General features: G+C 48.4%; 3 protein-coding genes and 1 pseudogene across 4 annotated transcripts; 2 read left to right on the top strand and 2 right to left on the bottom strand.

Moving 5' to 3' along the window:
• The first annotated feature begins 1,457 nt into the window (after positions 1-1,457).
• On the top strand, positions 1,458-3,397 carry LOC136545967 (small ribosomal subunit protein cS22-like). Of its 2 annotated transcripts, XM_066537947.1 has the most exons (4): positions 1,458-1,828; positions 2,239-2,340; positions 2,436-2,732; positions 3,181-3,397. In XM_066537947.1, exons 1-4 carry the CDS (start codon positions 1,538-1,540, stop codon positions 3,217-3,219), a joined length of 729 nt encoding a protein of 242 aa, XP_066394044.1. In that variant the 5' UTR covers positions 1,458-1,537; the 3' UTR covers positions 3,220-3,397. The 2 variants fall into 2 exon arrangements, with proteins under 2 accessions (XP_066394044.1, XP_066394043.1); XM_066537946.1 differs by lacking the exon at positions 3,181-3,397 and having other exon boundaries at positions 2,436-3,134.
• A 673-nt stretch (positions 3,398-4,070) lies between these two features.
• Positions 4,071-13,543, bottom strand: LOC136541803 (rhodanese-like domain-containing protein 9, chloroplastic). The gene is made up of 7 exons (XM_066533903.1): positions 13,386-13,543; positions 13,011-13,279; positions 12,674-12,824; positions 11,391-11,476; positions 11,199-11,303; positions 10,994-11,118; positions 4,071-4,428 (listed from the first exon to the last, which is right to left on the bottom strand). Exons 1-6 carry the CDS (start codon positions 13,424-13,426, stop codon positions 11,045-11,047), a joined length of 726 nt encoding a protein of 241 aa, XP_066390000.1. The 5' UTR covers positions 13,427-13,543; the 3' UTR covers positions 4,071-4,428; positions 10,994-11,044.
• On the top strand, positions 6,308-8,627 carry LOC136541802 (uncharacterized; annotated as a pseudogene).
• Positions 13,544-13,805: 262 nt separating the features above from the next.
• Positions 13,806-16,808, bottom strand: LOC136541805 (outer envelope pore protein 16-3, chloroplastic/mitochondrial-like). Its single transcript, XM_066533904.1, has 3 exons — positions 16,720-16,808; positions 15,054-15,383; positions 13,806-14,433 (listed from the first exon to the last, which is right to left on the bottom strand). Exons 2-3 carry the CDS (start codon positions 15,376-15,378, stop codon positions 14,321-14,323), a joined length of 438 nt encoding a protein of 145 aa, XP_066390001.1. The 5' UTR covers positions 15,379-15,383; positions 16,720-16,808; the 3' UTR covers positions 13,806-14,320.
• Positions 16,809-17,524: the final 716 nt, after the last annotated feature.

Genomic DNA, 17,524 nt, shown 5'->3' with positions numbered 1-17,524 from the left:
TCGCCAGAGCAATTTGCTTAGCACGCCAAGCTTTCCGTACTTCACATCATACTTAACGAATTAAGATATGGACTATTGTAAAGAAGACACCGAAATATCATTATTGTCATCAACGAGCCCCAATATACGACAAGCAAGGTAACGTGCAATGAGTTTCTGATGATTTTCCTTCCCCCTATTTGTTAGGCAATTGTGGGGTTCGACAACTTTACTTATCCTCCACTTGTCATCACTCTATCTCTTTCGTGCATTTAACCTCCCCATACAACCGTTTTTGCATATCACGTGGTACCCCAACTCCTGGTCCGAATGAGTCACGGTGTACGGCCTATGGTGATACACAACATAGTCCTGAAGAAAGAGCTTCATCTCTGACATTGTATTGAATATCATCCCCTTCTTAAATGTTTCTTTCTCGTAGTCATACAATGATTTTCTACACATCTGGAGACCGGTGTCACAAACTGTCATATCCGTCATGCTGACATCCTATAGTTCAGAACGTAATGTCCATAGTAATATTAATACATATTCTAACTATAACTATACTAACTAATCTAATATTAATATCTATACAAGGCTAACTACAACAACTAATTAGACTAAATACAATGTATAACTAGACTCACTAACTGTACTAACTAAATTACTTAACTTTACTATCTATACTAACTTGCTATATTACCTATACTAACTAAATTAACTAACTTTACTAACTATACTTTACTAATTATACTAACTTTATTTATTTTACTAACTTACTATACTAATAATGTCGATTCAATCAACAAATACACTAGGGGAGTACCTCGCGGCAGCGGCGCTCGTCCTCGCGGCGGTGGCGCGCTAGACCGGGCCGGGAGGCGCGGGTGCTGGCCTCGGCGGGCAGCCGCCGTGCGTGGCTAGAGGGGGTGGCACGCCGGCGTGTGGGCGCGGCGGGCGCAGCGGGCGGCCGGCGGCCATGGCGTGCCTGCGTTCGTGGCGCGGCCGACGTGCTCGGCGGTGGGCAGTCCCTGCCGGCGGCAGGCGCGGCGGCGGGTGCGGGCGTGCGCGAGCAGGCGGGCGTGCTCGGGCAGGCGGGACCGGCCCGCAGCGCTTTTATTCGTCACTGCCGCGCCACCGATCAGGGCACGTCACTGCCGCGCCAAGATCGGTGACGCGGCAGGCCCTGCCACGTCATCGGTAAGTATTTCCGGTCGTCGCCACCACCCGCCGCGACACCATGCACTGCGCCATGGCAATGGGCGCGGCCAAAAGTGTTTGTTTTAAAGAAAAAAATAGTGTTAGATTTAAAATTAGTTTAAAAAATGTTAAAATTAAAATAAAATTCCTACCCAGAGAGAGAGCCAAAATTGGATTACTTCATCTGGCAAGCTTCACGCGGAACGCGCGTGGCGAGGTGAGTGAACAGGGCAAAACTTCCAGGCAGGCCCTAACTTTTTCGTTTGTATCTCCAAATCACCGAATCCACCCGCGACAACGGATAACGCTGTCCTCCTTCGGCTCCTCCCCTCTCGTTCCTCTCCTCTCCCCTCCAATGACGACCGCCATTTCCTCTCTAGTAACTCCTCGGGCCCTCCATCGGCGCTGCCTGAGCCCTGCCTCCGTCTCCGTCTCCACCCCTATCCGTATCTCCTTCCGGACCGCCGCTACGCCTCAGGCGTGGCGCCGGGGCTTGGCGCTGCGGGTGTCCGCCTCCTCGGTGGTGCTCGAGGCGCCAGAGGCGGTGGCGGCGCGGAAGCTCTACGTCGGGAATATCCCCAGGACTGTCACCAATGACGAGCTCCGCGACATGTTCGCTGCGCACGGCACCGTCGAGCGGGCCGAGGTAGTGTCTTATCCCATTCCAAGATTGGACCTTTCTCACTTCCCAGTTGTTGACGTTGGATTGGGATCTAAATCAAACATCAGCAAGGGCTAGCTCGCCCTAGGTTGCACACAACCTGAAACACGCAGCAAGACCACTTGATTGTCAACACCAGTCTTTCTTGGTTCCTGCCTTTCCCACTCAAGTTCTTGCCCAAATTCAATCTAATTTATTTAGTTCTTGCTCAAACATTACTGGAGTCTCGGAAATGGTAATCCGTGTGTGGTTTGGCTGCTTGCATTGGTTCTGTCGAATTGCTGTATCAATATTAAATAGACAAGGTTATGTTGTGATGAGTGTCTTGCTTTATGCTCCAAAATAACTTCAGGTCTCCGAAAGCTGAAATGGAAATGTTCAATTGTTTCCTGCAGGTCATGTACGACAAGTATACCAACAGCAGCCGACGATTCGGGTTTGTCACGATGAGCACTGCAGAAGAAGCCAATGCTGCAGTTGAGGCTCTCAATGGGACCGTAAGCATCCAATGTTGCAATTCTGCTCCAGGGCATATTTGTGAACTTTGAGGGGAATGCAGCCATGGTACTCATATTTCTGCTTTTTGTGCCAGGAGGTTGGTGATCGAAAAATTAAAGTGAATGTTACAGAGAGCTTCTTACCGAACATTGACCGATCGGCACCAGAATCCGAGCCTGTATTTGTGGATAGTCAGTATAAGGTTTATGTTGGTAATCTTGCAAAGACTGTAACAACGGAAGTTCTTAAAAACTTCTTCTCTGAAAAGGGGAAGATCCTCAGTGCCACAGTCTCCCACATTCCGGGGACCTCGAAATCAAAGGGGTATGGCTTTGTCACATTCTCTTCCGAGGAAGAAGTTGAAGCTGCTGTTGCTACTTTCAATAACGCGGTAAGTTTCTCATGTATATTTTATGCATTTCTGCCATTTCTTTGGTACCTCATAAAGTAGTCACCATTTGGCGATTGCAAAACAAAAGAAAAATGCTGTGCTGCAATCTTCTATCTTATCATTTAGGTGAAAAATAGATGGAAATATGGAATTAACTTACTGATTGTCATGTGTACAGATGAGTTAGAATTACATGATCTGAACTACATCAACTGATGCCATATTCTTCCAACATATCATTCCGAAAGAAACTTATTTACTGATATTAATATCCTTGTCGTTCTTTAACGTTTAACCATATTTCAGCATGCATTGAGACCATAACCTCCTATATTTGCTATTCAAAAGATTTTTGAAGCCTTGAAACTTGGCATGGCTTTTGATATCAAACTTTGGAACAGAGCATGTGACTAATGTCTTATTGTTCTATAATTAACTGTGGTTTCAGGAATTGGAAGGACAACCCATTCGTGTGAATAGAGCTTAGATTAGCAGAAATTTGCAGGAGCACTAGAGGGGGAATATCTTGGCGAATACATGTAGTACGAGGGATACTTGGAGGCTAGATTTTGATAACAAAGTGATCAAGACCTTCAATGTGATTTCGATATGTCAAACAATTCTCGTACCATAACAGTGTATGTGAAGGATTTTGCTTGTTCATATGATTACAGTTTTTCTTAACGGCACTTCTATATGATGACACAAAGGCAGCATGGTTTGTTTCAGTTATATACCATGTTTGTTTACTTGAATCGAATTCTACATCTTGTACATTCCAGCATTAGTGTTTTGTCAGTTCAATCCCTGACTTCCTGATTTTCAAATTTGCCTGATGAGCGCGTTCAAATGCATTCCTTTCTTTTCCATTTGGGATTCAAAATCATTCTTTGAACAGTATTTGGTTCTAGGAGACGATGGTGGTACAGGTGTAAGGCTTTCTGCTCTTTACTACTGTACTTCAGTCATAAATATGACTGCTTGAATGAATTGTATTGGTGTCTCCAAACTAAAAAGGGAAAGGTGAGAAGTGAAATTTGTGCATGAATGTCATATTTCTTCTTTCGTGCTAAGGTTACAGGACAAAATCGTTTTAAGTTCTAATGTCCCTTGGTCGGTTGGGATACCCTCAGAGATAAGATGTCTGAATCGTCAGAAAAGCTACTTAACAACTGAGATACATGCATTGTAATATGGCCTCAATTCTCCTAAGTTTTGATTAATTGAATGGAGAATGAACAAACTGGACCGATTTTTTTTTTTAGATAGATAAAATTTAGAACGCACGTTTCTTCCTTAGATTTATGGCATTTTCAGTTTCCATCGCAATCCACAACATCCCATCAAGTGCAAGATCTATTATTAGGTCATTACACAAGACAATCATTTCATCTGCAACTGCAATTGGTACCAAGTTCTACAAGTCAATGTTCTGCAGTGGATGAGCATGACTAGATGGATAAAAGCTTCTATTTGGAATCCTGAATCATAGCTGCAGAGGTCTAAATACTTCAAGAAGCAACACAAACACGTAGATGAATCAAGCAGTATATAGAAATAGGAGGTACATCGATAAAAGGGATGTTTCAAAGAATATAAGTGCTGATCTGTCAAGAATTCCATAATAATACACAGAGCAAAAATTCCTTTTCGGCCTGGAAACATCTGAGTGAGTCAACTTGATCAGCCAATCATCCTACAGGAAATGGGAAATATATCTGATTAGTTCGTATTTGAGCATTTACTCAGATTCTGCAATGATTCTCATCTTATTTGTTAAAGAATAGTGCCTTAGATCTTTGGGTGAAAATCAAAAAACCTGAACAGGCTCTGTGGCTTGCTACAGAAGTAACAGAACACAAATTGTTCTTGGTACTATTATGAGTTTATCCCTATCAAAGAGTCCCCCCTTAGTTAGCATCTAAGGTGGTGTATAAATCCAGGAGCTAAAGTTTAGGGTGTCACATCTAGTATCACATGGGGGTGTCCCTCCCTAGTTAGCATCTAAGGTGGTGTATAAATCCAGGGGCTAAAGTTTAGGGGTGTTACATGGGGTGTTATATGGGAGTGTTCGGATAGTAACAATAAAACAAATTACAGAAGTCCTCAAGAATCCACGAGACGAATTTATTAAGCCTAATAAATCAGGCATTAGCACACGTACTGTAGCTTTACTGTATCACCAAATTGTCAAATTATATACTAATTAGGTTTAAAAAATTCATCTCGCAAATTAGTCACAATCTGTGCAATTAGTTATTTTTTTAGTCTATATTTAATACTCCATGCATGTTATGGTCGGCACGACGTACAGGCGTCGTGGTCGGGCGGTTCGACCAGATCAGGCAGAGGCTAGGATCGGACAGGGCGTGTGCATGCAGCAGCCACGCCCAGATTGCATGCAGTCATTAGTTATTTTCCTAAAATAAGTGGTTGAGAGAATTAAGGAGAGATAGTTTGTTGAGAGAATTAAGGAGAGATAGTTTGTTTCCTTGTAATCGCTGGCCTATATGGCCTAAACTATGGTTAAAAAATAATTAGCCTGGGATTGTGACTTTCTGTCACCCTTGGGCGGCCAGCCCTACTGTTCACCGTCCAGGGGTTGTCCCTGTTCCCGGCGCCGGCCACGGTGCCGCCAATCCGCCGCCAGCGCTCACGCCCTCCTCTGCTTCCTATCCCTACTCACTACGCCCTCTTCCCAGCAGATCAAGGCCTAACAACCAGGTATCAAGGACCATGGCCACCTCTGGGACATCCACCGCCACAACAGCCACCTTCGCCGCCCTCGTCCCCACTACCACCCTGCCCCTGTCCTCGCAACAGCAGGGTGCCCCGGCCACCCTCGCGGACACACTCGCGGCCATGACCCAGGCCATCCAAGGGCTCCAGGTACAGATGACGGCGCTCACCACCGGCCAGAACGACATCGCCGCGCGCCTGACGGCTGTGGAGACCCGGTCGTCCATCGCTCCGGCGCTACCGTCCTCCACGGTGCCGCTGTTCACCCTGGGCCTCCCGGGCTACGGTGGCATTCCCACGCCGCCGGGATCTCGCCCGGTCATCATAGAGATCTCCTCCGGACCCTCTGAGCCACCGACCACGGGGGTGCCGATCACTCAGATCGCCTTTCCGCCGTCGCCATCCCCACTACCATCCATCTCCTCAATCCTCCAGGGTGCATCCATCTGCCCTCACCCCTGCACCCTACCCTCCGCCTCCATGCACTCACCATCACCCAGATCCAACATCCCCCCGACCCTGAGGGTCACGCCATTCCCAAATACCACAAACTCACCTTTCCTACCTGTGACGGCTCGGAGGATCCCTTGGGATGGTTGAACAAGTGCGAACAGTTCTTCCGCGCCCAACAAACCCGTTCGGTGGACCGGGTTTGGCTCGCTTCGTACCACCTCCATGGCACTGCCCAACAGTGGTACCACATCCTGGAGCGCGACGCTGGGGAGCCTCAGTGGGAGGAGTTCACACGCCTCTGTCACAACCGGTTCGGCCCCGCCATCAGCACGAACCATCTCGCAGATTTGGCGCGGCTGCCGTTCCACTCCCTCGACGCCTACATGCAAGCGTTCTAGGCACGGTTGGCGCATGCCGGCCGCCTGGCGCCTCTCCAACAGGCCCAGTTGTTCACAGGGGGGCTACCTGAGGCCCTTTGTGTGGATGTTGAGTTGCACGACCCGCAGGACCTCCAGCGCGTGATGCGGCTCGCGCGCGCGTACGATCGTCGTGCCGCGGCCACGCCCTTGGCCTTACCAGCGCCACCAGCGCGCCCGGCGCACCGTGCGCTGCTAGCGCCTACCGCTACCGCATCGTCGACTCACCTGGCCGTAGGCTCGTCTACCACCACCACATCGTCCTCGACATCGTGACCCTTCAAGAAACTTTCACCTGAGGAGATGGCTGAGCGACGCAAGCAGGGGCTCTGCTACAATTGTGATGAACCGTATGTCCGTGGCCACAGATGTGCGCGCCTCTTCTTCCTTGAGGCTGCAGACTACATCGTGGAAGAGCCTGATGATGCACCTCCGCACGCGACTACCACGACGACCACGCCAGCTTTCGACCCCGAGGAGCCGTTGATTTCGTTGTCTGCGATCACCGGCATCAGGGCGAAGGACACCATGCAGGTGCGCGTCCGCGTCGGTGCCCACGCGTTCACAGCGCTGCTGGACTCCGGGAGTACCCACAACTTCATCAGCCTTCCGGCGGCCCAGCGCGCGAACCTTGCCTTTCAGGATAGCCGTGGCGCCCACGTCACGGTGGCGAACGGGGATCGTGTCGCATGCCGTGGCCTGGCCCGTGACGTCGACCTCCGCGTTGGGGACGACGTCTTCTCCGTCGACTGCTATGCCATACCCCTCGACTGCCACGACTTGGTCCTGGGCGTTGCGTGGTTGCGCACGCTGGGTCCCATCCTTTGGGACTTCGACGCGCTCTGCATGACGTTCCTCCACCAGGGCCGTCGCATCCAGTGGCGCGGGGTCGGCGCCTCACGTCCGGTGGATACCTCGATAGGGCACGTGCACACGGCCTAGGTACATGTCGCCCGGGGGACTGAGCCATCGTTGTTGGAGCGCTTGCTGGAGGAGTACGCCGACATCTTCGCCTCACCAACCGGCTTACCTCCCGCGCGGCCGTGCGACCATCGCATCCACCTCAAGTTGAACACGGAGCCGGTCGCGGTTCGCCCCTACCGCTACCCACAGCTCCAGAAGGATGAGTTGGAGAAGCAGTGTGCCGAGATGCTTCACCAGGGCATCATACAGCCGAGCACATCACCCTACTCCGTGTCGGTGCTGCTCGTTAAGAAACAGGACGCCTCCTGGCGCTTCTGTGTAGACTACCGCGCGCTCAACGCGGCCATAGTGAAGGATAAGTTCCCGATTCTCGTCGTCGAGGAGCTCCTGGATGAGCTGCACGGGGCCCGTTTCTTCACCAAGTTGGATCTGCGCTCAGGCTACCACCAAGTCCGCGTCCACCCCGACGACGTGGCCAAGATGGCGTTCCGCACACATCAGGGCCATTTTGAATTCTTGGTCATGCCTTTTGGCTTGTCCAACACACCGGCAACGTTCCAAGTGTTAATGAATTTTGTGCTGCATCCTTTCCTCCGCCGGTGCGTCCTGGTGTTCTTCGACGACATTTTGATCTACAGCGCCTCGTGGACTGACCACTTGCTCCACCTGCGTGCTGTCTTGGACGTTCTGCGCGAGCACCAGCTGCACCTCAAGCGCACCAAGTGCACGTTCGCCGCCACCTCGGTCCACTACCTGGGGCATGTGATCTCCCCCGGGGGGTCTCCATGGACATGACGAAGGTGGAGGCCGTGCGGACATGGCCACAGCCGCGGTCGGCCCGGGGCCTTCACGGCTTCCTCGGGTTAGCCGGGTATTATCGGCGGTTCATCCAGCACTTCGGCTCCATCGCAGCACCGCTGACCCAGCTACTCCGTAAGAACGTGTTCTAGTGGTCCGATGCGGCTACCGGCGCGTTCGACGCCCTCAAGCACGCGCTCTCCACCGCGCCGGTCCTTCACCTTCCGGACTTCTCCGCGCCGTTCGTGGTCGACTGCGACGCGTCCGAGACGGGCTTCGGCGCTGTGCTTCACCAGGGCACCGGGCCGTTGGCTTTCTTCAGCAAGCCGTTCGCGGCTCGCCACCTCAAGGTGGCCGCATACGAGCATGAGCTCATCGGCCTCGTCCAGGCGGTCCGGCATTGGCGCCCCTACCTCTAGGGCCGGTCTTTCGTCGTGCGGACGGACCACTACGCATTGAAATATATGCTGGACCAGCGGCTCTCCATGATCCCGCAGCACCACTGGGTGAGTAAATTGTTCGAATACGATTTCAGGGTGGAGTACACACCGGGCCATACGAATACCGTGGCGGACGCCCTCTCTCTGCCGCATGGGTGACCTGCTGGAGGCCGCATGTGGGGCTATTCTCGGGGCGACGGACACCGCTCTCACCCTGTCGGTGTTGTCCGCCCCGGTATTCAACCTCTACGACGCACTACGGCGCGAGATCGACGCCGATGCCACGCTACGCTAGCGCCGCGACGCCATTGCCGCTGACGCCCACGGCGCCCTGTGGACCACGCGGGATGGCCTGCTTCTCCGGGGTGGCAAGGTGTTCGTCCCGGCGTCATCTACGGTGCTCGAGGACGTTCTACAGGCAGCCCACACCGTCACACACGAGGGCACCCAGAAAACCCTGCAGCGCCTCCGCCACGACTTCTACATCGACCATGATTGACGCACCGTGAGCGACTACGTGCGCGCCTGTGCCACCTGCCAAAGGAACAAGACTGAGGCTCTCCACCCGGCCGGTCTGCTCCAGCCGCTCCCCAGTGCCGGCGCGCGTGTGGGCGGACATCTCCATCGACTTCGTCGAGGCGCTCCCCAAGGTACATGGCAAGAGTGTGCTGCTAACGGTGGTGGACAGATTCTCCAAATACGCCCATTTCATTCCCCTTGGGTCACCCGTACACCGCGTCGTCTGTCGCTCGGGCGTTCTTCAATGACATCGTGCGCCTTCACGGCTTCCCAGAGTCGATTGTCAGCGACCGCGACCCGGTGTTCACTGGACATGTGTGGCGTGACTTGTTCTGCTTCGCCGGCGTCCAACTCCGCATGAGCACCGCCTTTCATCCACAGACGGACGGCCAATCCGAGGCGGTCAACAAGACGATTGGCATGTACCTCCGGTGCATCACCTGGCGACCGCCCGCGGGACTGGTTGGACTGGCTGCCGTGGGCCGAGTTTTGCTACAACACGGCCTACCACAGCTCGCTGCGCACCACGCCGTTCATGGTGGTGTACGGACCGTCCCCCGCCTGGCCCTCATCGCTTACGAACCCGGCAGTGCGGCTACGGAGGCGGTTGACGGCCTCCTGCCCAGCCGAGATGAGTTTCTCGACGGCGTTCGTGCTCGGTTGCTGCAGGCCCAGGAGCACGCACGGCGGTTCTACGACGCCAACCACAGGGACGTCACCTTCGTGGTGGGGGACTGGGTCTGGCTCCATCTGCTTCACCGACAGACCCAGTCCCTTGCTCCCGGTGCGCGCGGCAAGCTCGGCCCTAAGTATGCCGGGGCCTATCAAGTTCTTCAGCGAATTGGTGAGGTGGCGTACCGCCTACGGCTTCTGGACAACGCGCGGATCCATGATGTGTTTCACGTCAGGGTCCTCAAGCCCTTCCGTGGTGCATCAACGCTGGCTGCTACACCGCCACTACCACCTCTACAGCATGGGCGTCCCCTCCTCCTGCCGGAGCATGTCTTACGTTCCAGCCTCCGCCGCGGAGTTTGACACATCCTCGTCAAGTGGGCGGACATGCCGGCCTCGGAAGCCACCTGGGAGCCTGTTGATGGTTTCCGCCAAGCTCACCCCTCGTTCTAGCTCGAGGACGAGCTGTTTTCCGAGGGGGGAAGAGATGTTATGGTCGGCACGACGTACAGGCGTCGTGGTCGGGCAGTTCGACCAGATCAGGCGACTGGCTAGGATCGGCCAGGGTGTGTGCATGCAGCAGCCACGCCCAGATCGCATGCAGTCATTAGTTATTTTCCTAAAATAAGTGGTTGAGAGAATTAAGGAGAGATAGTTTGTTGAGAGAATTAAGGAGAGATAGTTTGTTTCCTTGTAATCGCTGGCCTATATGGTCTAAACTATGGTTAAGAAATAATCAGCCTGGGATTGTGACTTTCTGTCACCCTTGGGCGCCCAGCCCTACTGTTCACCGTCCAGGGGTTGTCCCCGTTCCCGGCGCCGGCCACGGCGCCGCCAATCCGCCGCCAGCGCTCACGCCCCTCCTCTGCTTCCTATCCCTACTCACTACGCCCTCTTCCCAGCAGATCAAGGTCTAACAATGCATATGTCCAAACATCTGATGTGATAGGAACTAAACTTTAAGAGGATGAACTAAACCAGGCCTATAAGCATTTCTCTTAGGTCTTGCTACCTACGAAGAAGTAAGGGAATTCATGATGTTATTACAATAAAGCAAGGGCATTTGCACTTTTGCAAGTCAAATAAATTGTTAGATGCGTTCTAGCATTAACTTCAGCGGTCACGTCAAATTCAGTAGAAAACTCCAAAGTAGAATTGAAATACATGAAGGAACTTTAGAATCAAGATGTAACTCGTCTCGACATCAAATAATTCTAACATTTCTATTTTGGAGAGGACAGGGATCTCTGGATGAACATAATTTTGACAAAGATTTCAGAGAACAGATGCAAATGATGACCTGATTATGAACTGGAGTACCCAATACGAATGGAAAGAACATCAGTTCTGGTCACAAACTGATGCCAGCCAAGTCAAAAAGCTTCTCAGCCTGGTCGGGGAAGAATGTTATAAACAGATAGGCACCTGCACATGAGTGGCCATAAGATAGGGTGATAGCTGGTCCATTTGGTTATTTCTGAAAGAGAGTAATACAATAATCTTACTGATCAGTACAGTCCCAAGGACTACTGAAATCTTCCCTTGGATGGTGACAAGTCCAGCTTTCCCCGCGTTCTGCAGCTCACTTTTCCCGACAGATTCAAACGTTCCTGTAAAATTATTTTGAGCTATATGTTACAGCTTAAACTCCAAAACACCTTGGAGCAACAAATTCTGTGAGCTTATCAGTTTGGTACCTGGCTTCACTGTCTGAAGGCCTGATGTAATGCATGCAATATTTTGGAAGCCTTCTTTCTCCAGTGCATCTGCAGCGGCCGCTGACCTTCAGCAGACCAAGGGAAAACCGAATCAATAATCGATACGAGATCATCCAACTACTCAATAAAAAAAAACTGGACTACTCAATAATCGCATTACGATATAAATAATATTCTCCCTCTGATTGCAAATACAGGTCATTCTAGGATTTATTTAGGGTCAAAATTCTAAATGTCCACCATCAAAATGTAGATGACTATATATATTGAGAACATATAGGTTGTGTTTGGGAAGGCTTTTCTTCTTAAAATGGCTCCGGCTTATATATATTAAGAACATATAGGTTGTGTTTGGGAGAGCCCCTCTTTCTAAAATTTGGTGACAAAAGGGTACCACAGAAGCTAAAAGGCAAGTTTTGTAGGACGACGATTAGACTTGCTATGTTGTATGGTGCAGATTGTTGACCTACGAAAAGACGACATGTTCAACAGATAAGTGTCGCGGAAATGCGTATGTTGCGTTGAATTTGCGGTCATACAAGAAGGGATCGAGTTCGGAACGATGATATACGTGATAGATTAGAGGTAGCACCAATTGAAGAAAAGCTTGTCCAACACCGGTTGAGATGGTTTGGACATGTCCAACGGAGACCTTTAGAGGCACCGGTGCGTAGTGGAATCCTAAGCCAGGATAATAACGTGAAGAGAGTCAGAGGAAGACCGAAATTGACTTGGGTAGAGGCAATAAAAGGAGACTTCAAAGGATGGAATATATCCAAAGACTTTGCCTTAGATAGGAGTGCTTGAAAAACAGCTATTCACGTGCATGAACCTTAATTGCTTCTGCTGGGTTTCAACTCTAGCCTACCCCAATTTGTTTGGGACTTAAAGGCTTTGTTGTTGTTGTTATAGTATGGAGCTATTTTTCTGTCTTCCCAAAATTGAACTAGAAGCCGGTGGAACCAGAAAATTGACTTCACCGGCTTCGGCTCTTTTGGATACTGTAGCATAGAGCTGGAGTTGAAAAAAAAAACCCTCTAAAGATGGTCCATACAATTGGCTTTTATTTGAAATAAATAATATTTTGATAGAGAAGGCTAGTCAAATTGTCAGTGGAAACGTGTTAATGTCCGAGACAACTTGTAGATGCAATCATAGGGAGTACTTGCACCTTTTAGCTCGATTGAATGTTTAATTTGCTTGCTTAACATGTCCTTAGTCCTGACAAAGGAACTTGATGACAAAATTGTTCGGCCACAAACCTGAGACCTTCCTGGCAGACAACCAGCACCTTGCTCTCGGGCGAGAACTTGTCCTTGACTGTCCTGGCGAAGTCCGGGTTGAGCTTGGTGAAGGGCAGACCGAAGAAGAGCCCCGCGAAGTTGTTGTGCAGCTGGCGCTTCACGATCGTCCCTTAATAACAAATCAAAAATTAAACAGAACATACAGGGTCTCAACTCAATTCAACGTACTACAAGAAAAGCATAACATTTCTTGCAAGAAATTCCTCCAAAAAAGAAAAGAAAGAAATGTAGGAAGAATGCATGGGCGAAGATGTTGATGTTGAGATGGTGGCGCGGGCAGTAGTTGTTCGCGTACCAATGTCATTGTCTTGGTTCTCAATGAAGAGAGGGACATGAGTGGAGGACTTGATGTGTGCCCTCTCGCGCTGCGTCCTGTCCCTGATGTCCAGCACCGTGTAGCCCTCCTCGTCCACGAGCCTCTTCGCCTCGTCGGCGCCCACGAAGCTCACCTCCGCCCGAACCACGGCCGCGCAGGAGGAGGAGCTTCTCCTCCTCCTCCTTGGAGACAGGCTGATTCCTGCAGGTTCCCCACCCTGCCTGATCCTCACGGCCATCCAAGAACCTCTGAAAACATGCAGACAGATTCCGATTCTTCAGGTTTCACCGTTTCACGATAATCACATACTGAAGAATGAGGAGGGAGAGTAGAAAGGGAGAAATCTTTCTTCACCTGAGAGGAGAGAAAGCACTGGATAGGCCAACCACTGCCATTTTTCCGTTACCGGTTTCACTTGATTTTTCTTTTTGAGATTTTTGGTTACGAAATGGATTTTTCTGGAGATTTTGTGAACGTTTTGGGGGTAGTGAGCAAGCTGCAGAAGCGAGAGCCCAGCAATGGATTTTGCTGCGAGCGCGAGAGGGAAAGGAGGGATATCCAGGGAGCCAATGGGGTCACGCCACACTGGATCCACGGGAGAGTTGGGGGCCAGGTGGCATACATGGATCTTGTGAGCCTGTATTTTGGACATTTGTGCTTGTGCTGGACAGAGCACCAGCCTCGTAAGGTTTAGCCAGATCTTGTATATGGCTGAGTCTACAAAACTCTTGACAAACTATTCTTTAGGAAATTATAAACTTTGTTTTCAGCACGAAGAGCAAAAGAAAAAATATATCAATATTCTGTGACAGTCATATAAAACATAGAAGAGCATTAAACCCCTGCAGATAAGCAGAAGCTAACTATATACATTCTCAAGCATAGAGCATACATCAGGAAGAAACAACTAACAAGATCTCAGATTAAACACCTAGTACCAAAAAACATGCACTGCTTCCATATAAAATGTTAAAAAGACAACTTGCAGCACAGATTCAGAATTTGGTGGAACCTGATGGTACTTGAACGAACTAACCAGTGACTTCGACTTGCAGTTTGAGAAAAAACCTAGCAGCAGATGAAAATGGCAGAAAGTACTCTGCAAACATGTGTTTAGGCTTCAGACCAGGACCCCAGCGAAATATATAACCTACTACCTCTATTATGAACAGACTACGTTTGTGTACTAAGATCGATGGTTAAGAAACTCTTCACTGCCGCCGATACTACTATTCTACTAGAATTTCTTTAGAGATGGAACTCCTCTGCTCTTCCATTTCATAGGGTGGCTAGTGGTTGCCTTTTTCTTCTTCATCAGTAGTTTTCATTCCGGTGACATCCAGCAGTACAGATGTCAAAGCGAGTGCAGACCCTGAAAAGAATGCTGTCCGGAAGCTCCCAACTGCACAAAGCAACAATGCCAGATTGACAAGTTAGTATTACTTCATCAAACAAGATGATAATTGTGTAATGCACAAAGGGGACAACACATATGAGAACCATCAGTGGAAGTGGAACAGTAACAGGAGTAGTAAGTCAACAAATGACCTCCTTCCCATGAATCATGATATCTAACATGCAAGAATGGGTGTAACTGTGTCAAAATTTGCAGTAAAGCATTGCCTAATGTTTCATGTTGAATTTTTACATGTCGTAGAATAGCATCCTAGACCTTCTGATAACACACAGGATTCTATTATCAAGAAGTGCATACAGCAAATCTAATTCCAAAGTAACCTTTGTGGCATGGCATTTCTCACCAATGCAATTAAATTAATCGAGAAATTAAGTCCCCATATAGCTCGAAGCTAATTTCTACTATGCAGCATAAGAAATTTCCGAAGCATGATGACCCCAGCACCAAAGAAAATTGTGGGAACAGGTGGTAACAAATCAACAGAGAAAGTTCAAGTAAAATATCATCGACAACAAATCACACAAACACAATCATATCCCAAAGGAGTTTATTTTTACTATAAGTTCAGGCTAGGAATAACAACTGGAGCAAGATAAATGTCTTACCTCTGAAACCCAAAACAGCACCAGCAGTAAAACCAGCAGCAGCACCATTAATGATGTCCTTCTTCATCCTGTACCTTGCAAGAGCCTGCTCGACGCCTACATATGTAGCTCCAACAACCGCTAAGTTTGCTGCACAATGCCCACACACCTTGGTAGTTCTGATCAGCTGGGGATACTTGACATTACTGCCAACCTGAGGCCCATCATGCAGCATAGAATTTAGCGCACCATACACAGTGCCAACAGCTAAACCGATGCCTGCAGCCTTGCCCGTCTTCATGACAATTTCGTCATCCACCAAACCTTTCAAGTTAGAACCCTCCATGCTCCCTCTGTCAACCAGAGAAATAGAAATAGTCCAATAAAAGAATGAGGAGAAAGGATAGCAAAAGAATATTACTAAGTTCAATCAGCCAAGGAACATATCAAGTCAACAGAACAAAGACAGAAGCCAGAATCAATTTGATCTTATGCATTCAGATCCTACTATGAGAGTATCCAGTTATTCTAGTGTTATGTTCTTGGCAGTGCATAACAATGATATACTAAACTACCTTCTTTACATCTGACTTCAAAACAAAAGGCACTGGACTTATGAGCAGTTCCCAGTAAGTTCAAGGAAAATATAAGCCCTTGAACATATGAAAAGTTCTCCAGTATGAGCATGGTACACACAAATAGATAAATATTGTAGCACCTTAACTTGCCTAAGACATGGACAACACACACTTTACACAGACAGACATATCCAGAAAATAATCTCTCTGTAACTGGACATTTCCAGAAAATAATATCTCAGTAATTATGATATACACATAATCCTGAAAACTCTAGGATTTCAACATGTCTATGTTCCTCGCAACACTGGATTTTGATGAACAGGTGTATAGTATTTTGTTCTTTCATACAAGCAATGCAATACTGACAACAGGACCCCTTAGTGAAAATGTAAAAAACATCAAAACACACAAAATTGTCAACAATATGCTAAATTCAACAAAACTTATTAGAAAACCAACATTAGCTCCCATACACGAAGTGAAAGAAGATTTATCATTTGCGCCTGATAGATTAAAAAGCCAGGCTTGTGTACAGCAAACCCAACTCGCTACAATTCAGGAAGTGATAACAAAGCAAAGCAAATGTAACTAAGCAAAACATCACCACGTGATTGGATACCAACGGACTGAAATGCTAAGAAAGTGATCCACGTAAACTTGGGATGATCACCGCCACACACACAAACTTCAGATATTGAACCAAAATAAAATTGGACGAATCACAATACGAACACCCTATTCCAAATGCACTACACGTTCTTGGATAGTTGGATTAAACAACATGTTACAAGAACTCAAGAAGCTAATGCAAAACAGATGTATTCTACGGCCAACTACCACAATAGTTTGCATATACTGGGGAAAAAATGAAACAATCATCCTATCATCAACGAGTCTCAGGGGCGCACATCATTCCCGATTTTTGGGACCACGAGTAACCGAGTCTGAACGGAGAAAACATAGAAGGGCCCGGGTGCTCTCGATCGACGAATAAAACAAAACCCTAAGCGCTTAGCACGGCGGAATCAATCCAATCCAAGCAAGCAAGCACTTACGCAAAGGCAGGAAGGAAGGAAGGAAGGAAGGAAGCAAGTAAGGGAGCGGACCGTGAGACGAGTGGCGACCGGCGGGGCGTGTAGGGGGATCCAGACGGCGTTTTGCTCGGCGGCGACGCGCTGGGAGCCTGGCCTGCCCCTCCTTAGACTGTCTCCGAGGAGGAAACCCAAACCTAAAATAGACGGTTAGAGACACAGAGTATTTATATGAGAGACTTATTAAGGTCTCAAATATAAGTATTTTTTTTCTGAAAATCTATTTACAGAAATAATTCTTTTTTAGATTTTATTGTTGAAAAAGATGTCAAATATATATTAAATCTTTTACTTGAACGAATAAGTCTTTTATTTTAGTTATTGTTGTTGGAGATAGCCTTACGAGTGAGCCCGCCTCCGTCGTCCTCTGCTTCCCCTCCCCTCGAGGCTTGCGCCACAAGAAGATTAGCGTGTCTGTTTTTAGGCTACTCCATAAGCGTATTTGTTTTTCGTATATATTTTTTTTCTTTAGAGTTGGATATTCAGTAGTATCGAATATAAATATAAATTTGAATTTGACTCGTTACAAATACGAATAAATATCAGATACATGACGAGCTAGATACAGACAACGTTTTTTGTTTTTTTCCAGACATTAGGTTAAGCAACAAACCACATGGATCACACGTTTTCAATTGTTCAAAACGTTATTCAATTCAAATGCTTACAAATTCAAAATTCTCGAAATTCCCTAAGATTAAGAACCTTATGTTTAAATTTTTGGCAGTGCTAGCAACCAAACGTCGGGACAGACGCCCAAGCGTTGCACTCCGTTTCACGTGCTCCACGCGGCCCTGCGCTGCCCGAGCGACAAATAGGG

Source organism: Miscanthus floridulus, chromosome 3 (genome assembly GCF_019320115.1).
Source record: "Miscanthus floridulus cultivar M001 chromosome 3, ASM1932011v1, whole genome shotgun sequence".
Lineage (NCBI taxonomy): Eukaryota > Viridiplantae > Streptophyta > Magnoliopsida > Poales > Poaceae > Miscanthus > Miscanthus floridulus.
Note: the sequence above shows the minus strand (reverse complement) of the source record. Positions and strands in the feature narration are given on the sequence as shown.

What these genes read in the sequence shown, in the direction of transcription:
- LOC136541803 (XM_066533903.1), bottom strand. Translation starts at nt 13,426, where the DNA reads ATGGCAGTGGTTGGCCTATCCAGTGCTTTCTCTCCTCTCAG. An exon ending in GTCTGCCAGGAAGGTCTCAG is followed by an intron (nt 11,477 to 12,673) that starts GTTTGTGGCCGA and finishes GGTCTGCTGAAG; the next exon opens with GTCAGCGGCCGCTGCAGATG. An exon ending in CCTTCAGACAGTGAAGCCAG is followed by an intron (nt 11,304 to 11,390) that starts GTACCAAACTGA and finishes ATAATTTTACAG; the next exon opens with GAACGTTTGAATCTGTCGGG.
- LOC136545967 (XM_066537946.1), top strand. Translation starts at nt 1,538, where the DNA reads ATGACGACCGCCATTTCCTCTCTAGTAACTCCTCGGGCCCTCCATCGG. An exon ending in GCACCGTCGAGCGGGCCGAG is followed by an intron (nt 1,829 to 2,238) that starts GTAGTGTCTTAT and finishes TGTTTCCTGCAG; the next exon opens with GTCATGTACGACAAGTATAC. An exon ending in TTGAGGCTCTCAATGGGACC is followed by an intron (nt 2,341 to 2,435) that starts GTAAGCATCCAA and finishes TTTTTGTGCCAG; the next exon opens with GAGGTTGGTGATCGAAAAAT.
- LOC136541805 (XM_066533904.1), bottom strand. Translation starts at nt 15,378, where the DNA reads ATGGAGGGTTCTAACTTGAAAGGTTTGGTGGATGACGAAATTGTCATG. An exon ending in TGCTGTTTTGGGTTTCAGAG is followed by an intron (nt 14,434 to 15,053) that starts GTAAGACATTTA and finishes TGCTTTGTGCAG; the next exon opens with TTGGGAGCTTCCGGACAGCA.